Source organism: Hippoglossus hippoglossus, chromosome 13, assembly GCF_009819705.1.
Source record: "Hippoglossus hippoglossus isolate fHipHip1 chromosome 13, fHipHip1.pri, whole genome shotgun sequence".
Lineage (NCBI taxonomy): Eukaryota > Metazoa > Chordata > Actinopteri > Pleuronectiformes > Pleuronectidae > Hippoglossus > Hippoglossus hippoglossus.
The window spans coordinates 27131249-27154313 of NC_047163.1; the positions used below are offsets into that span (position 1 = coordinate 27131249).

General features: G+C 41.0%; 1 protein-coding gene and 1 long non-coding RNA gene across 3 annotated transcripts in view; one reads left to right on the plus strand and one right to left on the minus strand.

Moving 5' to 3' along the window:
• The window catches only part of LOC117772673 (endothelin-converting enzyme-like 1), a 49011-nt gene extending 38273 nt beyond the window's left edge, over nucleotides 1–10738 (plus strand). Inside the window, exons 12-18 of one of the 2 annotated variants that reach the window (XM_034604000.1) lie at nucleotides 1237–1288; nucleotides 4822–4889; nucleotides 5467–5615; nucleotides 6678–6743; nucleotides 7272–7367; nucleotides 8361–8437; nucleotides 9195–10738. In XM_034604000.1, coding sequence (XP_034459891.1) covers nucleotides 1237–1288; nucleotides 4822–4889; nucleotides 5467–5615; nucleotides 6678–6743; nucleotides 7272–7367; nucleotides 8361–8437; nucleotides 9195–9294 — 608 coding nt within the window. In that variant the 3' untranslated portion in view covers nucleotides 9295–10738. The remainder of the gene's footprint in view (nucleotides 1–1236; nucleotides 1289–4821; nucleotides 4890–5466; nucleotides 5616–6677; nucleotides 6744–7271; nucleotides 7368–8360; nucleotides 8438–9194) is intronic. The other variant, XM_034604001.1, reaches the window with a different exon arrangement.
• The window catches only part of LOC117772677, a 29689-nt gene that overhangs the window by 3746 nt on the left and 2878 nt on the right, over nucleotides 1–23065 (minus strand). The window contains exons 2-3 of the long non-coding RNA XR_004615822.1: nucleotides 7863–7868; nucleotides 6785–6791 (exon numbers count right to left, since the gene is read on the minus strand). This is a non-coding gene — a long non-coding RNA (uncharacterized LOC117772677). The remainder of the gene's footprint in view (nucleotides 1–6784; nucleotides 6792–7862; nucleotides 7869–23065) is intronic.

Genomic DNA, 23065 nt, shown 5'->3' on the forward strand with positions numbered 1-23065 from the left:
AGCATCAGCTTTTATTTTAAGATACAGAGACAAGGACAGTTGTGTAATTTCTCTTATAGTTGGTTTTCAGTCAGAAAATGTCACATAATGTTTCATAAATGTTAACCAACATTGCAACTATCGGTTTCCATGACAAAGTAATATGTCAATTATCTATATTAGATTTGTCCAAAATGTTTGAAACCTTAAATCAGTTATTTTACCGTCTGTGTGATGCTACTCATGTGTGCTTTGAACTAAATTCGAATGTCCACAGTTTTATGTTTAACATGATAATGATTTACAAAATCTAAAATGTGAACCATCATCGTTTAACACGTTCGCATGCTAACATTTGCTAATTAGACAAAGTGCAGCTGGAGGGAGTGTTCTAAAGTTCCTCCAGATATTTTGTCATTGACCAAACTAATGCCCGATCTTGCCATGTAAAAGAAAGTGAAAAAAAATCTTGGATTCACTGGTTTATCCAGATTCACTCCAACATTTTATGGGATTTGTTCTTGGGTCACGCCCCAACCATTCCACAAAAATGTTGTAAACATTTTTTGCGTAATCCTTCTAACTAACTAACTAAGAGAAAAACAAACAGCAGACACATTCTCACTGATCTCACTTAAAGTTACTTCAAGCCCCTAAGATGTCTTTAAGTGTTAAATTTCTGTGCGACAGCCAGAGGATATTTGTCTTAGGTTGTCCGTCAGACCCATCCTCGTGAACATGTTATCTAAGGAACACCTCAACACATTTCTTCAAATTTGTTACTAAAGAGAAGGTTGAGATTGTGGCCATGTTTGTTGACTGTTGTGAGGAGGCATGTAAATGTGAGTTGGTAATTCTAGTTCTTGATAATATTTCATGACTAAATAACAACAGTAAAATAAAATGGGAAAACAGACGTATCATGTTTTCTGTAGCGCTGGAGGAGCTTTCCAGTTTATGTACAATATTATGTCATCAGGATACTGTAAACTGCATGTCATACTAATAATAATGATTAATTCTGCATTTATACTTTTTGAACATTGAAAAGCTGCTGCTTCATCAGGACTGTGAGATAGTGGTTTGATCCGTTCTGACTCAGTCTAATCTGGTAACTGTGTTTTCCTTTTCCAATCTCGTCTGTTCCCTCTTAAGGAGCCCGTATACTGTCACTGAAAGTGTGTGATATTCACACGAGCTGTTGGAGTACCTGAGCCTTTCCACTTCCCTCATGTTGTTTCCTCATCTCTTTTCCAGTCTTTCCTGCTGGCATCCTTCAGCCCACTCTCTACAACCCTGAGTTCCCACAGTAAGTCGCCCTCCTCCTGTCCCTGCCCTCCCCTGCTGCTGCTGCTGCTGCTGCCCACAGGGAGGAAACAACATCTTCACAGCCACAACAACAGGCCATTAAAGGCTGCGTTAGTCTGGCCAGCCTCGGAGTCCCAGCATGGCTGATTAAACCAATTTAACTACCCACCAAGAGCTCAATTACTGAACAAGGTCCTGCTAATGGAACAGGTGTCACTGAGAGGTCGACTCTAAAAGTAACTTCGCTGAACTTACATGGCTTCCCTGTCCGTCCAGCAGTTCTGGGAAAAACTATTCATAACTTTAAATTAGTTATACATTGAGAACAAACATTTTGTTCTTTGGCTGTGCATTTTACAAAGATACTTTTTTGTGTTTTTAATAAGGTTTGACAGGTATCATGGCCAATAGCAATTTTATTTTTTAATACGGTATCTGAGTGGAAGTTTTCCCTTTGATGGTAAAATGTAGGATCTTTACAAATCAAATTATTGTGAGACAAGAATTTCAAAAATGTAAAATGTGATCATAACTCAAGCAGCCCCACAAAACGTTTGCTTGGATAAACGGGTCTAAAAGGGGAAAAACTTGAATTAGAAATCTGACCAGACAAGTCAAGCCACCGCTTTGAATACTTTACATACTATACACATATTTCTGTATGTACCAGAGAAGTATTAAAGTTTGACAATCAGCTGTAAGTATATAACAAGAACAAAAACTTTAATAGTCATGAAGCTTTACGGTGTAGCAACTGATCAAATCTTTAATATTTAGGTTTGACTCAAACTATATAACCGTCATACAAAAATGGTGAAAACCGATCTAATCCTTCGTGTAGGCCCACTACATCTGCCAAAGAGTATACATATATTTCTAACAATTTGATTGAAATCTATACAACTCTTAAAATGAGATATAACGTTTATTTTCGGATTATTTCTATAATATATCAAAAGTTGAATTCATCAGCCACAAAATGCAATTTTGCCGAGTTTAGTACACTTTTGGGTTTTGCTTCGACAGCTTTACAAGGTCTGGTATGACCAGAATACTCAAATACCTTATGTGAGTGAATGTTAGTAAAGTTACCATATTGATTTGGACAGTTTGCTGAGTTTATGACTCCTCTCTTCCGGTGCTATACTGTTACATGACATTTTAGGCTGTCACATATAAACCTCTCATTGGTTTATAGAACAGAAAACTCAATGTACCTCACCAGGAGACATGGGCTTCTCATTTTCTCCTTGTAGTCACATTCCATTTGCTCTCAGTCAGGTTGTGTAATGATGGCATCTTTAAAGCACCTTGCTCACCAGGATCTTTGGGGAAATGAAGGTAAATTAAATGAACCATTATGCTGTAATTACCACATGGGACAATCACTTCAGAGGATCATGTAGTTTCCCATGTTTGAACCCATTAATTACAAACTGACTGAGGATAAATGATTTATACCTGCATGTAATTTACATTTCTCTTGGCTATTTCTCACAGTCTCATGGAGGTAAAAGATTAATTTCCCTTCCAGCTAACCACCGTCTTCAATGTATTTTTTCAGTACAGTATGATAATCCACTGAAAAGGGTAATTCTGTTATTTTTTAACCTAGGCCATTTGTTTTTTAAATGTGGGCATGTAAATGAATGGTAAATAACCACTGCTGCAGTTTCATGGCTGCCAGTGCAGGTTATCCACTGGACAGAGTCAAGTTCTAATGTGACTTTGAATAAGGTTTTCAACATTAGGCAATTTTAAGAGGTTATCCATGATTATGCATTTAAGAATGAACATACAAACATGTACACTGTAAGACAAATTATGCCAAAAGATTTTTTTCGGTCAAAATTATTTGTATGTCAGAGTTTCCTTGAACACACCAATGAGAGAAACCTTTAAAATAAGTAAGCTTCAACTCTCTGTGGTTTGGATCATGGTCAGTGAAAGTGCCATGAAGTGCAGCACTGGGGAATATGCAGGTAAACATCTGCTTCTCCACTCATCACACCCTTTTGTTCACCAAAGCTATTCACAGAATCATACTGCTGCCACAGAGAATTATTTTAAGTTAATGCATACAATCCAGTTCAAGTAGCTAAACCTGCTGCATTCATACCAACTCTCCTGAGCAAATAAAAAATAACACAAAACACACGCATGCACACAAACGCACACACACACACAGACACTTCACACAAATATGAGCTAATTGCATTTAGCAGCTTGTGTATCCAACATTAGGTAGCACTTCTGTGCCCTCATTAGGTGTGATCACCACTACTTCCTGTACCCACTGCCATGCATGTTAATCAATATTAATTTAGCATTTTTGTAAGGTGTGTCTGTGTGTGTGTGTGTGCATGTGTGTGTGTGTGTGCATGTGTGTGTGTGTGTGTGTGTGTGTGTGTACACCTGTCCCCTTTAAGTTATTACTGCAGTAGCCCTAACCTCCCATAAACACGCACTCTCCTACTCCTGCTCACACTCGCCCACACAAGCACGCACACAGACACACACACCTCCACTATCACGTTGAGTATAATGAAGCTTCAATCAGCCAGTTAGTTCAGCGAGGGAGTCTGGCCCAGTGTGAGGCAGCGTATCGACTAGCTGTCAGAAAGTCATTTTCAGACGTAGCCATGTGAATAGCCCCGAGCCTGCCCTCTCATCGCTCTCTATATCTGCATGAGCGCCAACGACAGCACTTTGGATCGGCCCACGGTCAAGGAGAGGTGGAGCAACCCATAGGTCTTTGGAGGCAGGGAGCATGGAGATGGACGCATGGAGGTCATGGGCATGACAAACAGACCTCTGATGTTCTCTAATCAGCGTGAACATGGCATTTAACTTTTTATTCAATACCAGTCTCAACCACGTGGATCCAAAATTAGGTCCCAGGTGTATTCCATCTGGCTTTGCTGAGCAGAATTAGCACACATTGACAAAACAAGGGGAAGAAAGACAAAGCATTTGCGATACCTCAGAAGGTCAAAAGGTACAGACACATTTGTGTATTTGTAAGAGGAAGTACTGCAAAGTATTGTTAATTATTACTTTTAGAAAAAAAAACTCCCCTTAAATGAAGGCCCCTAAAGGTGTGTATTATGCTCCAGACATTTTATGAAATTTGTTGAACTTCATTTTCTGCCTCATCTCTTGAAAAGCTAACTAGCTACAGCCCATTGCTGTTTATTCCTAAGATAACAAAATCCACCTCACAGCACCTGTAAAGCTCACAAACACGTTATATGGTGACCCCGTTCAGACTTGGTATGAACAACAATCCTGAGTGATCAAATCACAAGTAAGTTAGTGGTCATACCAGAGTAGCAGCAAGTTACTGTGTACTGAGCTGATCGAGGTTGTATTGTTGCCTATGAATCCAACTTTTTAAAAGCAAAACATTATCTCCCTTAATAGTTCTTAGATTTGTTTTAGGTTAAGGTAGCTCAAGACTTTTTAAAGCACCTGTACAAATTATCAAAGTGTCAGTTCTGTCTTATGTTCCATATTTCTCTTTTCTGCTGCCAGGTCTCTCAACTACGGAGGAATAGGAGCTATCATTGGTCATGAGCTAACACATGGATATGATGACTGGGGTGAGAATGACAGCTTCTTCACCCATCATCCATTTCAACTTACACATATCTCCATTTTTCACCATTTTGTCCCCATCATCGCAATACACAAGACTACCTGAGAGAAAGAGCAAGGGTTCCCTGGTGATTACTGTAACTTTATGACATTTGTAGGATTCCTGTGTGTCCAACTGTGCAGTAAAGACTATTTTGAGCCACAATCTCTGACTTTCATTTCCAGTCAAAGTGCTGCCCTTTAAAATACAGTAAAAGAATTTAATGAGGGGGTGAACTTCCTGCCAGCCACCTTCTCAATGCTGCATTGAATGTTCTACCAGCTTCTTTGCCAGAGAGACAGCCTCTGTTTTATTAGACAAATTTAGTTGGTTGGAAAAGTTGTTCCATTGGCTCATGAACTGATTACATCAGCCAAGGTCAACCATGGATTTTAGAACAATTACCTAATGGTTTGACTACTGCAGCTACCAAAAAGGGGCAAAAAAGATGACCTGCTGGGCAGCTCTTTGGACTGTGAAGAAAAGTTGCAGGTTGTGGTGTCTCCATGCTAATACCCATGCCCTTTTGCCCTTCATCTTAGTGATGCAATGGTTCATGTCCCTAGGGGGCCAGTACGACCGCCATGGCAACCTCAAACAGTGGTGGACGGAGGACTCCTACAGGAAGTTCCAAAGGAAAGCTGAGTGTATCGTCAAGCTCTACGATAACTTCAGTGTTTATAACCAGAGGGTGGGTTTGCAAACACGTACGCACACTGCACCTCTCCTATGTGCATTTTTAATTTTCATGGTAACATCATATACAGAAGCTATATAGTATGGAATGTTTATATTACAAACCATATGTCAGCTAGTCAGTGTCCATTACCGCAATGATGCAATTTATTTATTATTTCTAATAAGATCAATACTACTATGCTAACATATGAAAGACTTGCATAATTTAGCTCAGATTACATGTGGATATGCAAACCTAACTTTTATGTTTCTTTAAAGGAGCATTTCACCAATTTTACATTTTACATTCCTAGTTTGGTTTCCTCAGAAGCACTGCTCAGCCTGCAAAAACAACTGCATTATGTCTTTTGTGGATCTGCAGCAGCTTTTAAAGCCTTTCAACAGATAACATTATTTCATGGCTCTAACCCTATCTACCTCTAACTCGTACTGTGTTCAGACATTATGGTTACATTCTGTTTTTATCTGTGTCTACAAAGTCCAGAGAGCAATGTTAAAAAAATACAGTATACTTTTGATGGTGTCATGGGAGAGTTTCATGGCCTGGTGGTATTTTGGTAACTCTACCGCTCAGGTAAAACTCTTGCCAAGATTCAGATGAGACGGTCAGTATCACTCTTATGTCTGCATGGTAAATATTAAACTACAACCAGCAGGGGATTAGTTTAGCCAGGTTAGTTTAGCATTAAGACCAGAAATAAGGAGAAACAGCTGACCTGCCTTTTCTGGAGTCTCCACCGGTTGCCTAACAAACTCAAAGTGGCAACAAGGAAGGAAATCCCTGACATCATCCAGGAAGTAGGCAAACCCCTGTAATTTTTAGACAGACTAGTAATGTGTTATTATTGAGTTTTAAAGATGCTAGCGGGTGCATTTTTTTACCTTTGTACAGTGTAGGCTACTTCTGTATTCATTTTTTCATTTTTTTTTTTGCTTTTATCTTTATGCTAAGCTTAGGCAGACTGCAGTCTTGTCCATTACCAGCAAAAACAGCATAGGCACAGAGCTGTTGAGACCCTTCAGTGTTTCAGAGGTTTCTTTTCTGTGTGTCTAGGTGAATGGTCGTCTGACACTGGGGGAGAACATAGCAGACATGGGCGGGCTAAAGCTGTCGTACTTTGTAAGTAATATGCCATAACATCCATGTTTAAATATCAGTACACAAAGACTCTGAAGAAGATCTCTCTTTATTCTTCATGACCTCTTAGTGAAAGTAAAGAGCAGAGGTGTGTGTGTGTGTGTGTGTGTGTGTGTGTGTGTGTGTGTGTGCTTGTCTGGACAGCGGAGGATCTACGATGCTGCATAATTCAATTCCATATCGACTGTGTCAGTGGTCTATGTTGAGGAGGGGAGTGGAAACAAAAAGTACAAAGAGAATAAATGGAATGAATTTTAAATAACTCGCAGCATCAGAATGCAACAATAGGGTCACGATGCCTGGTGGTCATGTCAATCAGTCAGATTGGCTGAAGCAAGTATAACGAGCAAGTTTTCATCATATCTCATGGATTTCTTCAAGGGGAAATCATTGATGTCCAATCTGGATTCAGATCTCGATCTAATGTGAAGAGAATAGGTTGTGTGGACATGAGGTGTGGAAACATCATTTTGTCAGTTGATTTGAATCTTCTGTCGCTCTCCTGTCCAGGCGTACCAGAAGTGGGTGAGGGAACATGGTCCCGAGAGGCCACTGCCTGGACTCAAATACACTCACGAGCAGCTGCTCTTCATTGCCTTTGCACAGGTACAGAAGTCTCCCAACTAATTCACACTTGTGTCTTTCATTACATTTGTATGTTAAGTCATTTCAGCAGCTCTTCTCGGCTGGAGTGACTGATCGCACAGAGCAGGTAGGAGTTTTTTATTATCCCAACATGAGCTGATGGATTCATTAACCACTGGAGGGATCAAAAACAAATGAGTGTTGATGACAGTGTGGTGTCTAAAAGCACCAGGCCACCCCTGCTCCGTCTATTATGATCCATCATTGAAATGGCGGTTTCGTCGAAAAATCCATGGCTTAATGTAACAATGACAGAAATCTAGAAACACATTTTAATCCGGTTTGCTGAGTTCTATCCCATTTTTGAAAACTCCTGACACAGGGAGGTGATGTGAAAATCACCTCACGGTAACGTTTATTTATACACTATATTTCCCCTGTGAGTCTAGGTTGAGTGACGAAGCATCATCTTCAGCTCTGAGACATTTCAGCCACCTCAGTGTTCACAAAAAATACTCACATCTGCACAGCAGGGCCAGCGAACATGACCTTTTGAACTTAAAGCAAGGGTTGGTAATCCTTGAAAAGTTATCAAGAGCAGGCTACACTTTGAAAATATACAACCGATACATCTCACCCCCTCCTATCAGCAGTCTTGGCAAGGCAACGCCCCCAAAACAGAGGAACCTGCACTGACAACTGCTAGAGGACTTTTCTGTGACTCGTGCTCGCTAAACTCTGACCTGATTGTGTACAGGCAGTCAGGTCTGTTAGTGACAGACAGGTACGCCAGCCAACCATGGGGGTCATAATCTCGGTCATGTTTACTTCAGTCCTGCGTGGGCCACAGACACTGTCTTTTCTTCTGACAACTTAATTTACTTATGGTTATCGGGACGTGAAGAGGATTTCAACCAACAAGATAAAAAGTGTTTCAGAAACAGCTTACCAACCGTACTTTTAATAACCTATTAAATATCTAATCTCACTGTTGAGTCAATGCTGTCATTTCAGAACTGGTGTATGAAGAGAAGATCTCAGTCCATTTACTTGCAGCTGCTGACTGACAAACACGCGCCAGAGCACTACAGGTACAGTGCACACACTCACAGAAAACAGAAACACCCAGGATCCATTCATAAGTTAGATTTATGCAAATTATCTTGAATTATAATACACCCAAAATACATGACACTACTAACTACTGTATAACTAAGAGTGCACAGGTTGTTGTTGGACTGCTCCCTTTTCCTTTGAGAAAACAACCCATTTATACTGATACATTATCACATAACTGCATTGCATCTACATGTATTGCATCATATACACATCATGTACATAGAAATGTTCTGCAAACTTTTCACTTTAAACGCAGGCAAAATATCCATTCTCTGATATAGTTGAAAGGAATATTTGTTACCATACAGTGAGTGAATAAAAAACACTACAAACAAATCCAGATTATTATGCAGATCCACACACTTTCACCTGTTCATCCTAGCACTCTACAGATGTCGGATTTTCTGTATTAACGATCTCTGTATTATTTCTTAAGGAATAACAAAAAATTTGAAAAATGCTCTATCTCACAATGTTGAAGAAAATCTAAAAAGAAATCCTAGATTCCTGATCAAGAACAGCAACAAAATTGAATGGGTTCTTTCCTGACCCATACCACATCCCTCCACCAAGTTTCATGGTAATCCCTCAGTAGTTTTTGTGTTATCCTGCTAAACAAACGCAGATGGAAACCTAACCTCCTTGGCGAAGGTACAGTAAGTACTGTGTAGCACAAACATACACAGATGTTTACCATGTTGGTTGTGTTTGTCTCTCCTCCCCCTGTAGAGTGATCGGCAGCGTCTCCCAGTTTGATGAGTTTGCCCGTGTGTTCCACTGTGCCAAGGGTTCTCCAATGAACCCTGTAGACAAATGTTCCGTATGGTGACCTCTCCACCCGGCCTGGCGACCATGGGATGACCTCCGTCTTCATAGCCCACACCCACACAACCTGTCCTATATCACACATTCATCAGAGCTAACTTGATGCTACAGAGCGCATTACGCCTATTGTTGCCTTTAAAAAGATACAGGAAGGAAATGTATCTTTTCAGCATTACAAATATGTTTTCAGTTTGAAAAGTTTACTGTCCATTGTCCGCATCTACCAAACTAAAGCATGGATCACATGACCATTGTTCTTGTACATAAATATCATTTGATTACATATATTTTTCTACTTTTAAATTTATTTTCAAATCATCTATTTTTGTATTTAAGCATTTCTTTCATTATGCATGTAACTCATATGCTATTTGGTTTTCAATCAAGCAACATGTTTCCTCACTTGTTTCCCTTCTTTGTAGCATCAACTGGAAAAACTAGAAAAGAACCAGAAATCAGAAGTTTAAAGATTGGTAGCAACAGTAACTTAAACGGGACAAGGAATTTAAAATGAATTGGGATCAGCAGTGTCCTGCCTGTCCAAATGTTGGTGTCCGTTCAACTCGGTAATGGAGTTCAAATATTTAGGCAATGCTGCCCTCTCATGGCTGCAGAGAGCAATGGTGCCTGATCCCCTGTCATGACTTGTATCGTTCACCCCCACTGGTCTTTGTTACTGTGAGTGTTTGTAAGGTTTTTAAGATTTGTCAACTTTTTTTACAAAAACAAAACAAAAGGAGGTGGATTCCAGGTTGATGTTTTTCTCAGGATTTGTAGCAAAGTGCAGCCGAACAGGGAGTCTCTATATCTACATTCAACTCAAGTCTACACAGAGGAGCTGGTATATTTATCAAACCGTAGGATGAAAACTGAGAGGAGAGGAGCTTTTTCATCGCTGGAATTCACTGAACGGGCAACCACCTGACCCTGTTGGACGAGGTTGATCCCAGAGCTCCTTTCTGCTGGAAGTGGAACAAACTCTGCTGTTGGATTATTCGCATCTCGTGTTCCCAGATCAAATGTGCATGCTCTTATACGACCCGGGAATCACGCGACAGGACATATGTTCACAGTTAAGTCGCCAAATAACAGAAGCCAACTATCCACATGATAAAGTGCAACTACAACAGAGGCAGGATCATACATTTGTACAAAGTGATATAAAAAAAATAACTTTTGTATAAAGAATCAGTTGGTATAAAAAAAATCAGAATCTTTGTATAGTCAAGAGGTATATCAGATGTTATGGTTGTATAGTTTGTTTTGATGAGAGTGCATGTTTCCTCTCTTACCAACGTCAAATCTGATGGATATAAATGGAGGACATCACACACACACACACACACATAGGTCTGACAATACAGCTGCTACTTCATACAGCTGCTGCTATCTCTCCCTCTCTGTTGGTCACTGTTTAATGTTTGAATAAAAACAAAGGATCACTGTGATCAGGCATGGATGTGTTTATGTGTTTGTGTGCGTGTGTGTGTGACATACATCTCTTCTGTATGTGCTGCTCATTATCAGTGTGCATGTGTTTTCAGCTGTGTCCTGCAGTGATGGGAGCCAGTTCTCTCTTGGCCTCCCAGTGCTGGATGGTAGACGTCCACCTTTGCCTCACTTTGTTTAAAACCTGCAGCGTGAATCAAACAACATATTTAAATTAATCTAGCTAACTCTGTTCATATAAAATAAGATTAAATCAGTTACAATGAGCTAGGGTGAAGCAGTTATTTCCACAGTTTCTCCTTTGATAGTTCTCCTTTGCTGTTGCAACATGAACTAGTGTCTTTACAGCGTTTCAAGCAACATATGTGCTTCCAAATGTGTTGTAATAAAAACAGATGATTTTGAGCACTGGAAGTAGCCACAGCATAGAGGAGCATATTAAGTCTTGAGGTAATTAAACAGTGTTTTCACAGTGAGGCAACTACTCATTTAATGCCTGGCTTTCTTACAATAAGATCTGCCCACTCATCATATGCATATTAATGACATTGATGAATGAAAGCTGAAATGAGTGAACTCCTGGAACTGAGAAAACACAACTGAGAAAACACAACTGAACTAGAATAGCACTTCGGAGAGCACATACCTCCATCAAGGTCCAACAGTCCCCTTATGAGACCAAATTTAAATTCACTAGATCTGGATTTTTATTTAGATCTGCACCGAATTGGACATACATACAAATATCAGGCCCCTAAACATTATGATTTTATTAATCAAGGTCCATGAAATATTCTTTTTAAAATCTGTGAAAATGTTGAATCTCTTAATGTTAAAGACGGGGAAAAAAATACTTGGATCAGCCCCCTGATCCAGATCCACATCAAAGTTTTCTGGATTCTTCCCTGACCCATATCACATCCTTCCACTACGTTTCATGAGAATCTGTTCAGTAGATTTTGCGTAACCTTGCTTACAAACAAACAACCAGGGGTGAAAACATAACCTCCTCGGCAAAGGTAAAAAGGGCATATGTGTTGAAGGGATTATCTCCATACAGCTCTGTGGACTAATCCTGCTTTAATAACCTCTGTAGTCCGCTGGAGTACAGTCACTTCATCCCAGCTGCAGAGCTGAAAACACTGAAAGACTTGACCAGCCAGACATGATCTCAAGTTTGAGATCATTTTATTGTGGCTTGCATGTACCAGTCATGGTCCAGTTTCTAACAGAGTCCCATGTTTCTCTCAAACCATTGTACCTAACAAGAAATACTTTTTACATTAATGCAATAAAAAGACTGAAACTATATTGTGACCTTTATAGGACACTGAAAGCGACAGACTCTCCAGTTCAGACGCACGCTGGTGCAGCCCCTCATTGACTTTAGACAGGTCACCTTACCTGGTTGGCGAGTCCTTAACTGCAATTTTTAGCTGTGCAAGGACACAGGAAATTCACAAAAACTGAGTGAACGGTTAAATCTGAGGCACAAGATGCAAGAAGAATGTGCTAACAGTTTTTCTTATTATGCTTATATGAATGACTCATTGGCCAATTAATTCTGAGGGAAGTATATACAGAGTAAACAAAAATGAGATGAGAAGGCTGCCAGCCTCTGCTGTTTTGTACCATGCTTCAAACAGCACAGTCAGAGGTAAGGATTTTCAATGGGGATTATGTATTTTCATACATATTTATATATTTACACAGTTCAGTAAATCTCTCAGCGTTTTTTATCAGTTTGCAGCTTTTACTTTTAGACATTTCCACAAAACTTGGAGACTGAGATGCTGTGAGGGTTAGTGAGGGACTTCAAATGGTAATATGATTTGCAGTTAATGCACAGAATTTATTGCTGATATTACCATCTTTTTCTTTAAAAAATAAACCTCTACAACAGAATAAAAAGATGAATACAATTTGGTACCTCTGAGATTTCTCGGTGCAGTGTTGTCATGGCAGATTCGTAGTCGTCTCTGTATTGTTGCTTTACAGCTCCGAGCTGTTCAGACAAATGATCCATCTGTTTTCGAGCCTCATCTCTGCAGTTTGTATACAGCACACAAAGTTATCATTGATACATGTTGTATGAGATGTCTCGATCACATGTTCATGTTTGTCCACACACTGTTACTGAGCTGTTTCCTGACAGTGTACCTCAGTGTGCTGGTGGCCTGGTACTGCTGCAGTTTGCTGTTGGTCAACACAGCCTGCTCCAGACTCTGGGCCAGAGTTTCTATTGTTCGCTGGCATCGTATCCAAGGCCTTCTGCAAAGACTCCAACTGGAAAGTTTAGACACATACAGACAAAATTTTGTTAACGTAATTGGATGAACCCACGGGGGAGACCCTTACCGAAATTGAGCAGTGGGCGCCTGTTGACCCCTGAATACGCCTCCTCTGCACTCTGTACATTGATATCCTTTGAGTACACACAACAGACTATACATAGCAACTTTATTAGATTGTTCCTAGAACTAAGACAAATTGCTGCAATAGAGGAGACAATGCTACACGTCCCTGAGGTTTTTCTTATTGAATTAATTAGAAATTCTTCAAGAATAGAAGCCATGTAAACACAATATCAAATCAAAATCAATCAGCTCTTGAAATTAGATTTTGTTGAGGGCCTCACAGAACAACAGCATTACATCACAATGCAGAACCTGCCCTGAAGGCGCAATTCAACCCTTTGACAAATACACAATTTCAGTACCTTTGCTATAACAACACATCTGATAATCAGTTTTCTTATAAGGAACCGTTAATCCAGTAATATGGGTTTCATTGTTTCATTGTCACATACTAATACAAATTCAGATTCAGTTCAGATTTAAATTCACTTTCAGATTTTTTTATATTAAGTTTATGCACCTGACAGCCATGAATCTTGAATACATCAGGTCAAGTAAACTTTTATTGTCATTCATCCACATATTAAGAATACAGCTGAACGAAATGTCGTTACTCTCAGGCCAGAGCGCTAAACATCAGTGCAGCATAAAATGCAACATAAAAACTGAACCAAGTGATAAAGCAAACTAGCACAGTTAGCAGGGGCAGGAGGGGCTGCTGCGACCATGTGTGCCACCATCTTACATTTCAAAGACATGAATTCTTATACCTGGCATCACCTTCTTAATATTTAACTTGTTATCGAAGGCAGATTTCAATTATACAAAAAAAGACACTAAATCTGATAGTAAGTTGTTTCATCCTCTCCAGTAAAGTGCCATTTTTACTTATTGTGCTAAAAGTGACTCATCGATGAAATGACTATGTGTACATCAAGGGTTTTTCATCCTGCAGTTTATCTAATTATACAAAGCATTGTACAATTCTTCAGCTCACTGTTGTGGTTTTACAGCACATGACTATGATTTTGGTTTGCTCTCTCCAATCACATCGCTTATATATAAGCTCCAAGACCTACTGTGCACTATAGCTGCCCATCATTAAACAGCAGACACACCGAGCTAGCACCGAGCTGTCGGGACCAGTGGAGCATTTAGCAGTTAAAAAGTCAGACACTTATCTCAGCAGTTGGTGCAGACCAAACCAGAGCTAAAAGGAGATTGAATCTAAGACGTACAAATAAGCGGCTGCACACAAAGTTTACTCCAAACAAATGTCAATGTTCCTCCCCACACAGCTGGATGTGATACACAACTGTTTGCCAACATGTTCCCCATAGCAATGTTATGGAGTGATAATATGTACGTCTATGTTTCAGCATAAATATTCACATGTAGTGCTCTCAAATAAATTCAAATTCAATTGACGTACCTGAAGCGACGCCTGGGAGCTAGTTCAGGCAGCCAACTCGAGCTGCACTGCTCCAATCATCTGACATACATCATGTGACATACCTCACTCTCCACAACCATCTATAATACACACCCACCTTATCAGGTGGTCTATTTAAGCAGAGAGAAATTTCCCATCACCCTCTTTGCTCGCACTGCTGCTACAGTATTGCTACCAGTTGATTCAGCCCCTCCACCACCCCAGCATCCACCTGTAGGCTCCGACGGGGAGTTACAAGTATTTGCTCATCACTCCCATCGAACTGTGTAATCATATGGGGGAGTGATTAGGTTGGAGCCTAGACGCCAAACACTAAACATGTTCTACTGCTGCAATAAACGTTTGAACGTGAGTTGTCTGACTGGACTCTACTTTCTGTTCTTCTCAGTTAGGTCCTTCAGCATGTGGTCCAGCTGCTGCAAACAACCAGGCAAACACACACACATTTCTGTCAGGGAAAGAATTTCAGTCAGTACATAAAAACCCCTGCTGCTGCTCTAAAGCATTCACCTTTCCAATGAGCCTCCTGTGCTCATCCTGCTGACTCTGTAATGCTGAGCTCAGAAATCCCACCTTCCACTGGCAGTCACAGCTTTGCAGACCACCAACATGAACACAAAGCAGAACTTTGACCAACTATTGAATTCATGGTGTATATAGAACTATATCAGTTTATCCTACCTTGGCCTTGTTAAGTCTATTCTCCAGGTTGATTTTCTCAGCCTCCAACCTAGTGACAACAAGACATAACTGGTGGCCAAGGAGAGAAGGAACAGGGAGTATTTTTTGTGTATTTGACTATTTCAGGGTTCAAAATTTCTAATTGCATTGTCACTGTTTCTGGCAGCATTTATGCCATCAGATAACACTGGATATCTTCACAGCATTGCAGACCATTATTTAGGTTGGCTGTGTTTGCAGCAGAATGATGCCAAGAAAGAGGCAAAAACCTAAAGAATACCATCATATCAGAGATGGATGGCAGACACTGAATTTGATTTTCAATAAAGGAAAACTATCATATATCAGTCTGAGACGTTGTAAACCAATATATCTGTCTGTTCCTACTCTTGTCAAATGTTAATATTCCTCCTCCTTCAGTAACATGTGCTCGTTTTCCATGAGACATTGAACTTGGAGAATCAAGATAAAAGTGAGAAAAGATGGGAAACAGATGCTTCAGATTATGGTCTGACACATGGTTCAGTCTGCTGCTGTTGCATCTGACTGTGAGTTTATGTAAAAAGTAATATTTCTGTGAATCTTCATTGTTCATATGCAGTATTTGTCCTGTATCTGGAAATTATTTGGGATGTGTATTATTCCCTATTTTCTGATTGTTTTATTTTGTCCAAGTAAAAATATGAACAAATATATGATCATAAAAACTTTGACAAAGAGCTAAAATTTGTAGTGTCAAGAAAAACTGATTTTTTTCTCCACTTGTAGCTGAGGCTGCTGAAGAGCTTAACATTTACAAAGTGAAAGGGATAGTTCACCGAACAACTACTACTCACCACTATGCTGATGGAGGGGTGGGTGAAGTGTTTGAGTCCACAAAACACTTCTGGAGTCTCAGAAGTAAACTTTGTTTTAGCAGAATCCAATACAATTGAAGTAACTGGTGACCGAGACTTCAGATGTAATAGACGACAGAAAAAACATAACATACCTCCATAGTGCTCGTGTGGTGTCATCCAAGTGTCCGCAAGCCCTGACATTCATATTCGACTCGAAACGAGGTCATTTACAGTGTGTGCCAAAACTATTGGCCAAAGAATGCAAGCGTGCATCCTGCGAGAGGTCTTACTACTGTTATGTGAATATCTGTGAAACAGCAAGCATTCTGAAAACCTCTAAACTGATCTAAAGAATGCAGACATGCATTCTGCGAGAGGTCATACCACAGCTACATGAAATATCCATGTGCAACAGCAAGCATGTTGCTGACCTCTAAAATTATAGACAAAAGAACTGTTATGAGAAATATCTATGTATAGCAGCGAGCATGCTGCCGACCTCTAAAATGATTGACTAAAGAATGCAGATATGCATTCTGTAGGAGTTCATGCTACCATGAGTGAATTATCTATGTGTAGCAGTAGGCATGCTGCAGACTTCGAAATTAAAACGTCATGCGACGATTATGTGAAATATCTATGTGGCAGCAAGCATTCTGCCAGAAGTTGTACTACCGTTAGGTGAAAAATCTATGTGTAGAAGCATGCATGATGCAGACATCTACTAATGAATTACTACACTCTCTCTCTCTCTCTCTCTCTCTCTCTCTCTCTCTCTCTCTCTCTCTCTCTCTCTCTCTCTCTCTGCTTGAGTAAGTGAAGTGTTATAAGTTTGCTGGAGATGGGGCAGAACACCAGCTGCGCTTCATCAGTTAGCCAAGCCCCTTCATATACTCTGCCCTGCCATCTCCACACTGCCAGATTGTAGATTCAGCTACCAGTTAGTGACCTGCGCCTCTAGCTCCTTATTACATCTTTTGTGATTTCCTAAGTCTAGTATTTTTTACCTTGACTCATCGTGTTCTCCTTTTTTCCCAGTCCCTGTCACCCTGTATCACTCCGGCAACACCACTCAGCTGCTCACTCTGAACCCCAGTGGCCTTCTCCCTCCTGGTTTTGGATTGACACCCCCTGCCATCACCTACATCTCTTGCTGCAGTATTTACAATAAAATACTCTGAACTGATCAGCTGTCTCCTGTTCTGTCTGCACTTGGGTCCACTACTTAACTGACACCCAACAGTGGAGTTATAGGATCACAGGGAAAGACACAGAGAAGCAACAATTACCAAGATCTCAAACTATTCCTTTACAGAAATATGTTAAACCTGAAATTGGCCTTTAGGGCCCTCACTTATACCTGATGCACAAATTGTCTTTGCTTGTTTCAATCAATCAATCAATCAATCAAATTTTATTTGTATAGCCCATATTCACAAATCACAATTTGTCTCATAGGGCTTTAACATGGTGTGACATCCTCTGCCCTTAACCCTCAACAAGAGTAAGGAAAAACTACTAAAAAACCCTTTTAACACGGTAAAAAGAACGTAGAAACCTCAGAGAGCCACATGTGAGGGATCCCTCTCCCAGGACGGACAGAAGTGCAATGGATGTCAAGTGTAAAGGAGAACATCAAGATAAAGGTTTTAGCAGCATTGATAAGGGTAAACATTTTGAAGTATAACTGAAGGTCAGTGAATTGGTGGATTAATGTCATTAATGGTCAAGTGTCTGAGGAGAAATACTATGTATCGAGCAGTCCTGCTGCAATCATAGTCTAAGGTCAGCAGCCAGCAAGATCATGATCCACCATCAAGATCGGATGCCACCATAGTCCACAGTCATTGTCCACTGCCGCCATTAGGATCCATCATCAGCTGTCACCTCGGTCGTGGTCCACCACCATTATCTGATGCCAACACGATAAAGGATCTGCCTTTATTATCACGATCAGCCAGCACGATGCAGAATCCGCCATACAGGATCCACCATTACGACCTCTGATACGCGATCCACAGATCCTAATCCATCATGTGGCCACAGCCGCGGCCCTGGACCTGCGAGCGATAAGGCAAAGGGACTCCGGGGAAGAAGTCAAGTCAGTAACATGTATTGATGGGATATGAATTACTTTGATGTGTTTAAGACCGAGACAGACTAACTGTGGCAAATGACACAGGGGCTGCAGGCGTCGGCCTCTCCGCTGAAGAGGGGCCCAGAGCAGGGGCTGCAGGTCCCGGAGCAGGGGCTGCAGGTCCCGGAGCAGGGGCTGCAGGAACAGGAGCAGGGGCTGCAGGTCCCAGAGCAGGGGCTGCAGGTCCCGGAGCAGGGGCTGCAGGAACAGGAGCAGGGGCTGCAGGTCCCGGAGCAGGGGCTGCAGGAACAGGAGCAGGGGCTGCAGGTCCCGGAGCAGGGGCTGCAGGAACAGGAGCAGGGGCTGCAGGAACAGGAGCAGGGGCTGCAGGAACAGGAGCAGGGGCTGCAGGAACAGGAGCAGGGGGTGTGGAGACAGGACCAGGTGTGGAGACCCGAACACGCGTCAATATCCCAGCCGACGTATCCGGTACCGGAGTTGCGCCCTCCATCAACTTCAGGGCTGCGTGGGGACGCGGAATCGTCGCACGCTCACCGCCACCTCATCTCCACACACACACTAAGCTGTTTGTGGTTTGAACTGCTGACAGAGCCCCTCCGGTGTCTGCCTCTGTCTCTCTCTTCAGTTGCTGCCAACTGGTTCTCACCTCAACACACAAGATCTGATGATCTGACAGCAGCAGCAGCTCAGCCTGGAAGGTCAGAAACTGACAGCATGTTCGCTGCTGTTCACACACACAAACACACAGTGAGCTGCTTCACGGTGTACAGTACCTGTCTCCTGTTCTTCTCCACCTGTCTCTCCATCTCTTCAACCCACTGGAGGAGCCTTCTTACTGTAAAAATACTTGTGGTTTTAAAGTTTTTTTTTACCGAAATGTCACTTCCTGTCTTTGCTGCTGAGAGTTGAATGTTGATAATTTGTTTAATTAGAATAAGCTCATTGTATAAATAGATGGAATCCTATCTTATGGCCTTTGCAGTCACTAGATCTCCACCAGATATTTTAAAGTTTGGAGAGAAGCAACATACAAGAACAACTCTGGGGCAATATTCAAGATTTATATATATTTGTCACATAAGATTGTAAACAAGAACAAGCACACATTGAACAAAGAAACAATAGAATAAAAAATACAAGAATACAAGAATACAATAATTGAAGTACAAATACAACACTCTTTTATTACACTTCTTCTTCTTTCCAATCCCTCTGGCAAAATCCTCCACCTCACTGAAATAGTGAAAGGAAAACATAATTACTGCTGTGCCGGGTTAACAGAAATATTGGTTAGACTTAATTAAATGTACATTAATTAACATTACAACTTCTTAAGGCATTGAATAATATTAGTAAATAGTTAGTTGTTCATAGACTAAGATTTTATGCATATTAATAAAATAAATGACATTCTGTACATCATGGTCATCAAGTAAACACACAGAGATGTCGCATTGCACTACGGTTTCATTAAACATGTGCACAAATTGGCAAAACGTTTTGCAGCAAGCCAACAGATAAACTGTTTATAATGCCTTTACTATCAAAGATACCTACTCACAGTGTTGTGCAAGTTCACAACTCTCATGAACTATTTCAAAGTTCAGTTCATACAAGTAAACATGAATAGTTCACGTTCATAGTTCACCATTTAAATTCTGAACTAGTTCATAGTTCAGTTCATTTCATAGTTTTAAGGTGGAAAGTGAGAATGAAAGACTTAACTTGTTTTTTAAAGAACTTTATCCATCACTACCCCTTGCCTTAAACTGTACTTCATATGTATCAATTCCTAAAATAAATGTGTTTTTTTATTTTTTTTAATTATTGCTAATTTTGCCTGTTTATTTATTCATACCCTGCAAACAAAAGGCACAACAAATCATAGTGCTATGCCTTGCTATGAAACCAATTATTAGACTAGACCTTAAATTCTATCATTTAAATTTATAAAATAAATGTGTGGACAGAGGACAAAAAGTTTTTGGGGGGGTTTGTTTTATTTGACTGTTGCACCTACCTTTACAAAATGGCTTCAGTTAAATAATGTAGGCTATGTAATATTGTAAAAAAACATGAAATGAAAATGAAATGAAATGAAACATGAAAATCAAGATGGCCATTTTTATCAAACAGCTCAAGATAGGTAGGTTGTTAACTTTTCAGACAAAGTCCTGAAATATTACTTGGACAGCTTAACAAGTACTGATGACATGCATTTGAACATCAAAAACACTTTGTAACTCTTTATACTGTAAACTGCACCCCTGTAGAACTCAGGTGCCCCTCTGTTATGGGACTGACACTCAAAACTCTGAGTAAACAAACATGTAAACAATGTTCTTATCAAAGAATCACACAAGCTTGCTTAGTCCACAGACTAGACTACTGCTTTTTGTTAGCATTTAAAAGCAATTGCTTTTCAAAGTTGGCATCTCCCAACGTCTTTCTCCTGGGCCTAAAGATCTGGCCACCAATGCTGAATAGCCTCTCTACTGGAGCGCTCGAAGGGAGTGCTGTGTTGTATTTGACAAACAGCTTTGTCAGTTTTGGTAAGACTATGTACTCCATGAGGTCATCATTGGTATGTGCATCCAGGTAGATGTCCACCTCAGACTTTTTGACACTTGATGGGCGGTTAAATTTGAAAAAGGATGACCTTTTGCTCTCAGAGCCACCAGATGACTGGGCTTGATTAGAGTCATTAGCTATGTCAACAGATTGAAATTCTTGCTTCAACATCATGCGATATTGCAAGCGCTTAATCTCATCCTCCACCCAGTCCATCTTGAATGCTGGCAGTAGTATAGCTGCCAGTATGTTTTCTCTCTTTTCGAGCATGCCTTCCACTCTTGTAGAGAGTGACTGTATCATGTTCTGGATGAGGGGACGACATGCAATTAAACCTTGCGTAGCCGTAGGCTCGAAACTCTCATCCAATAGGCCATTCAAATCATTCTTCAGCTGGACAATAGTGGGAGCCAGGAACCCAAGGAATGTGTTTTTCTCCCCCTGAAGGATGTTCAGGGCAGAGGCTAGGGGGCTCATCACATTCACAAACTTGTGTATGAAGTCGATTTCTTCTGGAGTAAATCGACGTAGGCCAAACTCATCAGACAGTGTGCAGGAGGAGTCTGTCATATTCAGGATCCGTAGACAGACTGGCCTGGGGAATCATAGTTGCTATTTTAGACAGTCGCTGCATGGAGAGGAACATAGAGTTCCATGGTCTTCATCTGTGATTAAAGTATGACTTTGAAGTTGATCAAAGGAATCCTCCTTTGATAGGAATCCTCCGTTGATCAACTTCAAAGTCATACTAGTGTTGTAGAATGAAACAGATCATAGCAAATTAGCTCACCTATTTAAGAGAAACATTTGTCAGTGGAACCAGACACGACAACCGTGAGCCAACATCAGACACACGAGAAACTTCTCTCCAGTGACTTTCGACCATCACAAGACAAGAGAATACTCTACAAAAACTTTTGTACACAGCTACAGAAGAAAGTACTCTACAGAAACCTTCTTGCTACACTGCAGCACCTGTTAATCAACATGGAGAGGATCAAAAGCTCAGGAGATGAGCAACACAAGTGCAGCATGAAGAAAAGGCTCCGCCGAGCCCTCCAGGACTCGCAGAGGGAGAACCAGGAGCTGGCGGCTGAAAACGCCCGTCTGAAGGAGCTGGAGGCTGAAAGCGCCCGTCTGGAGGAGCTGGAGGCTGAAAACGCCTGGCTGAAGGAGCTGGAGGTACTAAACGGCCGACTGGAGGCTGAAAATGCCTTGCTGAAGGCTGAAAATGCCCGGGTGAAAGACCTGGAGGCTGAAAACCAACGGCTGGAGAAGCTGAGGGCTGAAAACGCTGCTCTCAGAAAACAGATCACCATGAAAAATATTTCCTGGGGAGAAGAGAGGAAGAAGATGGTCGAGAAGTTGATGTATTCTGCCTCACATCTGTTGAAGTCCAAAGACGACCTGACCAGCTTGATTCAGCTCGTGGAGTCTGAAAAAGCCAAAAAGAAGGAGCTGGAGAAGGAGCTCAGAAACATGAACATGAGCTTTAAAGTAAAAGAGGAAGAGGTCGTCTCCCTGAATGCAGACCTGAAGCTCCAGCAGGACAAGCTGCAGCACTACATCCTCAAAAGTGAGGCCAGGTCCGAGGAAATAGAGGAGCTGCAAAAAAAAATGAGAGACTTAGATGAAAGGTGGGTCACCGAGCACGAGGAGTCCCTAGAAAAGGAAATTAAGCTGGAGGACGCCATAAAACTCCTGATCCAGCAGAACATTGTGCTTCAGGTACGTTACACCAACTCATTCTGATTGAATAATATTGGATTGTTGATTTGTTTCCGATTCAGACTTTGAAAAAGAAAAGAGTGAAACTTATGTTGTCTCTGTGTTTTCAGGAACAGGTCTTGAAGACTGACAGCTACAAGGAGAGGGTCAAGAAGGAGAAAGAGGAGAAGAAAGAAAGGAAGAAGAGCGAGAAGGAGGAGAAGATGGAGAAGAAAGAAAGGAAGAAGGAGGAGAAGATGAAAAAGAAAGAAAGGAAGAAGAGAGAGAAGGAGGAGAATGAGGGGACGACGAGGAGGAGGTTCCCCTGTTTTCTCTTCAACTTCAAACCCTCCTAATCTCCTCTCCCATCCTTTCTCTCCCTCTGCCCTGTCAATCATCCCCTCATCCCAGCTCCCCCCACTACTTTACACCTTAACCCCCTCCCCTCCTCACCCTCCATCTACCTGTATGTGTTAGAAAATGAAAAAGAACGATCTATCAATAACAGTGACCTTTCCTCTGTCTAGTGATTCCAGAAAGCTCTGTCAGTATGTGACTTGTATATCTCAAGAACTGTTCTTCTTATCAGCTACACACATGTTTATTCAAAGGCCGATTGA